This window comes from Anarrhichthys ocellatus, unplaced genomic scaffold, assembly GCF_004355925.1.
Source record: "Anarrhichthys ocellatus isolate YVR2014 unplaced genomic scaffold, GSC_Weel_1.0 scaffold31, whole genome shotgun sequence".
Classification (NCBI taxonomy): Eukaryota; Metazoa; Chordata; class Actinopteri; order Perciformes; family Anarhichadidae; genus Anarrhichthys; species Anarrhichthys ocellatus.
This window is the reverse complement of record NW_022280061.1, coordinates 818383-827012: the sequence shown is the minus strand read 5'-3', so window position 1 is coordinate 827012 and position 8630 is coordinate 818383. Positions and strand designations below refer to the sequence as shown.

The 8630-nt window shown below is 41.3% G+C and overlaps 1 protein-coding gene across 2 annotated transcripts in view; it reads right to left on the bottom strand.

Moving 5' to 3' along the window:
* The window catches only part of LOC116392941 (zeta-sarcoglycan), a 272383-nt gene that overhangs the window by 117688 nt on the left and 146065 nt on the right, over positions 1–8630 (bottom strand). For both annotated transcript variants that reach the window (XM_031864787.1, XM_031864788.1), the window contains exon 2: positions 7200–7409. In XM_031864787.1, coding sequence (XP_031720647.1) covers positions 7200–7409 — 210 coding nt within the window. The remainder of the gene's footprint in view (positions 1–7199; positions 7410–8630) is intronic.

Here is an 8630-nt window from a genome sequence, read left to right as displayed (position 1 = left end):
TCTCTCTCTCTCTCTCTCTCTCTCTCTCTCTCTCTCTCTCTCTCTCTTCCACACTAATCTCTCAGATCAGTTTATTTGTAAAGAAACGTAAAGCTATATCAGGCAGAGATAAAATGAAAAAAAAACCACACACATATCTCCTAAACATAAATCACACGAGCGGCTGTGACAGCAAAGAGCACACCTTCCGCTAATTGAGATCATGTACCTATCGCCCTATTTGCCTGAAGGAATTGACAAATTCAAATTGTCTGCTAAACAGCTGTGAGTAAATGCACGAGCTTGTTTTACTTGAAGAACACAGTGAGGCTGTAAGAAATGCACTGAATTCAATTGCCTCGACATTCTGATGTATTTTACTTTAACAGATGTTTAAGTGCACATTGACAGGTGTTCATAATGAAATGTAGCAGTGAGTTTGCAGTGAAATTGACAGCAATTTAGTATAATTTAAGGTAATTTAAGGTAGCACGTATTCTGTGTGCTGATATTAGGACATCTCTATGCATACTGTGTTCTAATGGTGTTTTTACATTCATAGATAATGAATTTAAAGATTGAAACATGCAGTCAAAGTCAAAGAAAAGGCACATATGGAGGCAAACATGCACATTCACTCTGAATGCCAAAGAAGTAATTAACTGAGGAGATGACAAAAACGGAGGCTAGATTGCATCAAGTCTATGTGGGTCTGTGTTGTGGGTAACAGAGGAGCTGTTAAACACACCTCCCTGAGCATCAAGTAGGCAGAATGGTTCATCCAATGTGTGTTGGTAGGTGGCATTGAAACGGAGAAGACAAGAAAAAGAAAGAAAAAAAAAGCATGTAAACCTGACGCACAAAGGCCGAAAGCATATCTTTTTCTTTTTAAGTACTCTAAAATAAAAAATAAAACGGCCACATACAGCCATGTTCCACTCTTTGGTCTGGTCACGCTGCTTGGGTGCAGCGAGTGTAAGGACATGAACACGGGTTCATGAAAGCATAGTGTTTAATGACAAGCTGTGTCATTTGAAACCTGTTGAATACTATTGTTAGGCTGCTGGAGTTTATGCTAACAACCTGTGATATTATAAATCACACTAGATGTGGTGTGACACTTGTAAAAAGTTCAGTTGATCTTAAACATTGTAAAATTCAAAGTGGATTGAAGCGCAAAATGAAATGATTGTTATTTTGCAATAGAAACCTGTGAGACGTCATCAAGGAGACACTGAACGATAGTCATGAACACAGACTGTGTCTGTTTCTCTTGCATCCGTTTCATGAGCTACTCATTAGATGATTTGTTTTTATGCCTGCTGAATTGCCCTGTTGCATCCCTATTTCATGCAGCCATAACCTCATTTCTAATTAATGTTGGCCATTTTATTGATTTTACAATTGTTGTTTTATCATCTTTAAAGCACCCGGCAATTCTTATCTCAAAAGAACCACAATAATAAAGTTTAATTGTTTGCCCCCTCTGATTGGCTAGTGAGGATTTAAGAATATAAAAACACACTTTACACACTTCCAGTAAAAATGTACAATTGTTGCCTATGTGAGAGAAGGCTGAAACAAATTAAGAGACCACTGGCAGTTTTATTGTTACTATTTTACCTTTCATCACTTTGATGTGTTATTTTATCAGTCTGATGTAGTTCAGAAGTAAACGTGGAATAAGTAAAACACAGAAATCATTCTTCCTTGGAGTTTAGATGTTGCCATAAAGTCAGATACCGCTATTTCACCGTAAACACTGGAGACATTTTGACACACATTATTGTGTTACTGGAGGCAGAGTTCATTGTAGTGGAAATAAAATTCTGAATGTTGATAAATCACATTTGGTTTATGACTTCAGTGGGCAACAGGAGCATTCAACAAATGCTATGCACATATTGGAAGAGGTCATTATGCCAGAATGCGAAGAAGCACAATACAAACCGTATTATGAAGAGACAAAACACTGTGGATTGAGAAGGTATTGAGCTGACAAACGCACACACTGCACAAACTACACACTCTAACAAACACACACCATAGTCTAGTCCAGACCAGGAATTAGGCAGACTGATTGGTGAGTGACAACTGAAATTGAATTTCTCTGCGGTGAGAACGCAAAGGACTCAGGGGAGGGGACACACACACACACACACACACACACACACACACACACAAATGTGAGTATAGATGCACACACAAGTATGGAAAGGCACACACACACACACACACACACACACACCAGCATGAACAATTACTGAATAATTGCTGGCACAAAGACGTATACTTTCACTCAGTGTCCCTCTCTCTTTCAGTTTCTCTCACACACACACACACACACACACACACACACACACACACACACACACACACACACGTAAACTCCTATCCCCGCAAGTCCCTCCTCTCCAATTTACTGCCAAAGCTGTCTCTACAAAAGCAAATCTCTTTTTTTCACCATTACAATGAGAATTGCTCCTGGCAAAGTCCAAACAAAACCAAAAGTTTGAGAAAGGCCTTCATTATATTGCAGCTGGTTAAACGTGATTTGAATGGTGATGAATGGAAATGGCAAGCTCGGAGCCAGAGAAGCAGCAACTCCCTAAAGACGGATTTGAAATGAGCAATGATGAAGTGTTTGTGATGCTCTTTGTCTTTAAAGACAAGTTTTTAAGCCCATCGACTGTTTTAAATCAACCCTAATCGTGCAAGGCCAACTTTGAGATAGAGTTGACCACTTAGGAATAATCTATGTCATGAAATAAAATCAAAATACAGTACAGAAAGTGAGCGGAACAGCGGCCCGGTGGCCAGTGCCATGTCCTTCTCTACATGGTCCTTCACAGGGGCTATCGTTTGCATTTTGAGTTAGAGCCATGACGATCTGTCTCCAAAGCTGGAGACCTCCATCTCCCAGCGGCAGGGAGGGAGGCGGAAGACAGCGGGTGCACCATCTGGCCAACTCTTGTCTCATTTGTGGTCTGATAAACTGTAAATTCATCAAATTCAGTGTCCCATATCACTATTTTCCACGCTACTGTAGTTGTACAGACAAATGGAAGTGGGCATGGTTTCATCTCTCAGCCCACTTTTTTAGGACTTTTTAAAATGATGCAGTGGGTGAACTTAGGCTCGGACCTGAGGGTGTTGTTACACAGATATACAGCTGCACAGACACAGAAAGCAGCTGGATGTTTCTGATAGAAATATGCTACACAAGGAGGTCCGTGCATCAGGGGGTTGAAGGTGCAAAGCGGCAACAAGCATTGCAAGAGCAGTAAATTAAGGTAAAAATGACTTTATGCAAACGTACTACGACGAAAAATAGTGACACCTCAGAGGAAACAATTGCATTTGCACTGATTGCAAGTGCGGAAGTAAAAATAAAATCCCACTTAGATCTGAATATGTTAATCATGTGCTGAAAACAAATATGCCCAAATAAAGACACAGATAGTGAGAGATAAAGGAGAGAGACAGTCTGGCTTTTTGTATTTGTATGTGAATGCTCCATCAGAGGTCCCCAAGGACTTTTGCTCAATTATTCATTTTGCTTAATACCTGATAACAAGACCGATGCTTTCAGTCTCCAGTAGTTTGCCCTGTATTGTGCACATAATAAGACTGCAGATAAGAGTATGCTCTGCAGTCTCTCTTCTTAAAAATCACTGACTCACAACAAAACAAGGGAAAAAGGACAAAAGAGCCAAGCTGAAGTTTATTGCAATAATATAACAGACATGAACTCCATGTTATTTTTCTTTTAGTTTTATGTTCTACTGGTCATGTTTTTCTTTTGCTTACAGGATAAATAATGCTAACCTGAGTTGCGATAACCTTGATAGCCTCAGAGCACACAGTTGGTACTTAAAGAGGAAATTAATGTTGGCTCTATCAGCAATTATCGCACTTCAATGCAGCTATTAATGATTTAAGTTAAAACCGCGTTTCACGGGTCAAGATGTCTACTGGGAAAGAAAAGGTCCATCCAGCGATAACAAGGACCTTTGTTTCATTGTTTACTGTCCGCTGGGGCTTCTAATAATGCTAATTGCTGATTAGCTGACACTTCCACCTTCACCAACATGCCTCTGGTGAGAACAGCATGTTGGTAGAAGGAACTACTAGTCTCACTCTTGTGATCTTTTATTTATCATTTTTTTTCAGATCTATTTTACAGCTTAATGCAGTCAAACACAGCTGTAAACATTCTTTGAAATGCTAATACAGTTGTTATGTGACATTTTTGATGAAGCTTCTACCAAATATCACCATGTGTGCGTGTGTCGTGTGTGTGTGTGTGTGTGTGTGTGTGTGGGGGGGGGGGGGAGAATGTACTGCAGGCTTGGTTTACAAGTGCAGCAGCCAGTGTGGGGTCACAGTACAGCAAAAGTATACAATTTGGGTGATAATAACATTAACTTATCTTAACTCTGATGCCTTTAAGCTCAAATGACCAATCGCGGCCTTTTGTCATATGACATATGGAGCACCTGATAGTGTTTTGCACTGTTATAGTAACTGTGGGAATATGTGACACTCCGAGCCATAAAGGGATAATGTTTCTCTCGTAAATACTATACATGCTCGATCTCACGTTGCCCACAAACACAGTATACAGGTTTTATATTGAGGTATGTTTTCAGAAAATATTTTTCTGGGGATAAGCAGAAACTCAAAAACTCCAGAATGTCTCTGTCAAGTCATCATCCACTGCCTTCTCCTCTATGAGGCAGTGAGAGAGACACCTCTCCAGGTCTCTGAGGACCTCCGAGGCAGAGGACAGGAGGGAGAAGCTGAGCCTGGATGTTCAGACACTGTATTTAAACCACATGCAGACAGACACTTACTCAACTCTATCAGCCCTCTCTGTTCTTCTCTATATTCATTACTCTCTTCTTCAACCCATTATCCCCACCCCATGGCGTTCCTTCCTTCAGGCCTACATGGCAATCCAATCTTTCTTGATCTTTCTCTGTCCGTCACACTGGTTTTTTCTTTTGTTACACTTTGTTTTTGCCTTCTCTGTCGACCATACTGATCTCTACTCCGCCCGTCAATCTCTCTTTCAAACTTCTCCGTGTAGCACTGCGGGATTAATAGCTGCGCGGCTGAAGGGATGCTGTTGCAGGATAACACGCAGGATATTAATCTGCACAATACTTATTTCACGAGCAGTCAGCTGTGAGAAAACAGGGCCCAAGAGAGGTAGTAATGTGCCTCTTTTATTTGTAAGAGTCATTGTGCCTTCTACATCATTGTGGTCCTTCTTTTGTTTGCCTTGAAGTCCATTTTCACTTCGGCAGACTTTAATTTAGTTTCTTTGTTAATTGTTAATTGTTAAAAAGCAAAAAACCTGTTTTGAGGGAAACGCAACGCTTGTTTCATTCATAAAATAATTAAAATAAATAGTTTATGAAAAATGCATTGGCCTTTTGTTCCTCCTTTGTAGCTGTTTTACCTAAGATTGTCATCATGCTCACACATATAGAATGAAACAAAAACAGTTTCTCCACTTACTGACTTGTGTTCATGCCCCTTTATCTTTTTTTTTTTAACTCCCTCCCAGCCTTTATCACTCCTCATGTCTCTTGGTCGCTCATACCATCTCTGTTTTTCACACACAGTATACAGCCTTTGAAATATTCTCTGCTCTTTTGTGCTTAATGCTGGCTGCCTCCCCTCAGGCATATTAGCCGTCTTTTCCCCATATTGTGAAGTCGCTTATTGAAACATAAGGCGTGACATGGGGAGGCTTTACCAGAGGTTTGCAGAGTTCAAATCCTACCTCATTTGCATATAGGCTATCACAGTGTATGTCCTTGAGCCCCAAGGCAATGTGGGATATTGGATGTATGGTTGCTGTAACCCCTGGATGACAAGAGATGAATAAACACATACAGATGCCAGCATTGACTGGTTGGTACTAGTTTGTGCTAGTGTTCAGTATCAGATCAAAAGAAATAACGAGCTCTTATTTGCTACAGTGGCTGTTTGCTCTTTACTGGCCGGTCCCCCAATACGTACAAGTCGCATAACCATTGGGTATCAAAGTGCTTTCCAAAATGGGGCTAACGAAGCAAGGAGCAAGGAGGCACACCTGGACATCAACAGCAATAACGAAACATAATGAAAATAAGGTATAGTTAAAATTACAAGGTAAAAGCAATCGAGCATAAAGATGACAATAAATAAGAATGTGGACTGATTCAGCTGATTTCTGTGCTTCACTCCATCACTGCTGCCACTGCTATGTTAGGTTTGATTAGGTTCAGGCCAAAGATGGAGGTTGTGAATTTAAAAAAAACTGAAAAAACTTGACAGTCGGTAGGAAACGGAACATGAAGCATTACCTTCCAAAGTTTTGAGGCTCTATGATATGTTACATTACTCTTGCCTTTGCTCTTGACAGACGGGGAGTAATTCACACATCAACTAGGTCCATCTCAATTAAATGTAAACACAGGCTACACCCGGCAGGGGAACACTAAAGCTATGCTAAACCAAGACCACTGGAGACCCTAAGTGGTGTAGTAAAGCAGCCTGAACAATGCTTAACATTCCCTTGTTGATCAAAGGGCTTTACATGAATTTAGTTTTGTAGTGCAAGTCTTAATTTGGACTGGACTCTACATTTTATACAGAGGGATTATATAAAAGAATGTGCATTAACAAATTAGCAGTGTTTCTAGAAACGTGGTCTTGAATGGGTGCACAGAAACAAATCCTTGACAATGAGAACTTGAAGAATAAAAATAAATAAATGAAAGAAAAACACTCCAATAAATGTGTATGGACACTACTGCTGAACAATTTACAGATTAAGTTTCTTATTTATCAGTGTAGTGACAATTTAACGATAATGCAACTTCATGTGCATAGTCGACACTAATTGGATAAGATCACGTTAAACAGAAGGACAACATCCACATGATATATTGGTGCAACTGCATGTAAAGTGTACACACATGCACACACACACACACACACACACACACACACACACACACACACACTCCCGTTGAACATCTCCTGATCATGCTGCATTACATTACAGCAAGGCTTTTACACCACCTCTTTATGGTAGCTTTCTCAAATAACATCCCCCATAAACCATAAACACAAAGCCATATAACACCCTGGCATTTAAATGACAGACACACACACACACACACGCACACACACACACACACACACAAACATGCGCCTCTTACCGGAGTGAAGTTCATGACTTTGAGAATCCAGATGGTCAGCGCCAGGTTGACAATCATGGTGACGAGAAGGAGGAGGATGAAGAAGTACAAGCATCTCTTCCTCCAGCCGTAGATTCCCACTGCCGGGTAAACCTGGGCGCCGCACACCGACGCCCCCCGCTGGTGGAGCGGGTTGGGCTGCGCCGCAAGGATATACTGCTCCTGGGTCATCTGAAAGGGACACAAATATCAGACTTTTCTTAGTCTTACTCTCAATCCTATTCTCAGTGTCATCATTATTATTAGTAGTAGTCGTATTGTCATTATGATCTCTAACATTGAGCACCGATTTCAGGAGAAAAATATTCCTAAAGAATGCAGAGGCTGGAATCACCAACATGATCGTCATTCATCAACTTAAAATGTCTTGCTTTTGTTTTTTTCATTTTGGAGAGAGAATCTGCAGATGTTCAGCCCTGCAGGTACTAGACAAGCGTCGCAGGGAAGACGTCAAGGAGAGAAAGAGAGAGAGAGAGACAGAGAGAGAGAGAGAGAGAGAGAGAGAGAGAGAGAGAGAGAAGACAGAAATGGCATTTTTAAGCCTCCCTTTTTTTCATGCATTCAGTACATACTAAGTTTCGGTCACAGTTTTGGGGAGGATGGAAACAGCATTAAACAGGTGAAAATAAAAGAGGACACTGCGTGAGACACTGAAAGAGTTTGGAAGTGAGAGAGCGTAAAAGAGAGAAAGACCGGAGCATGATGAAAAAATGAGATCGAGGTGGAGCGGTGAAGCGGTGCGATAGCACGCCATCGAGTAGTGAGAGATAGAAAGGGAGGATGGAGAGAGGGAGAGAGAGAGAGAGAAGGGGTAGATAAGATGGCAGAAGAGGACAGAGTCCATTAGTTGTAGTGCAGCAGGAGGAGTCATTGGTGGTAAGAGATATGGACACTGGCTCCAAGGCACTACTATCTCTGTCCATCTCCGACTCGCTAACTCTCTCTCACTCTCCTCTCTCTGCCTCAAATTCTCTCTCTCTCGCTCCCTAATTCACTTCCTATCTCGCTTCTGCACCTCTCTCCCTCTTTATCAGTCTCTCTCACACACACACACACACACACACACACACACACACACACACACATTATGTCTTTATTTGCTGAGGCTGCATGACCTTAACACCTCACTGACTGTTGTCTGTCCCCCCCCCCATGCTATTTCCTCCATATAGTCTCACATGATGATACCACCAAGCCTTGATGAGAAACAAAAATGCTGACTATTGCTTTGCCTGCAGAAAGAAAGAAAATCGCAGACTTGGCCTGTTCAACTTTTGTTGGGTTTTCGACGGAGGAGTCTCTGAAGCAAATATCAATCTGTAATCCGTGTCTCCACATGGGTCCTGTCTCTCTCACGCAGAAAAGCAAAGCCCAAGGTCTTTTGGGAGCTTT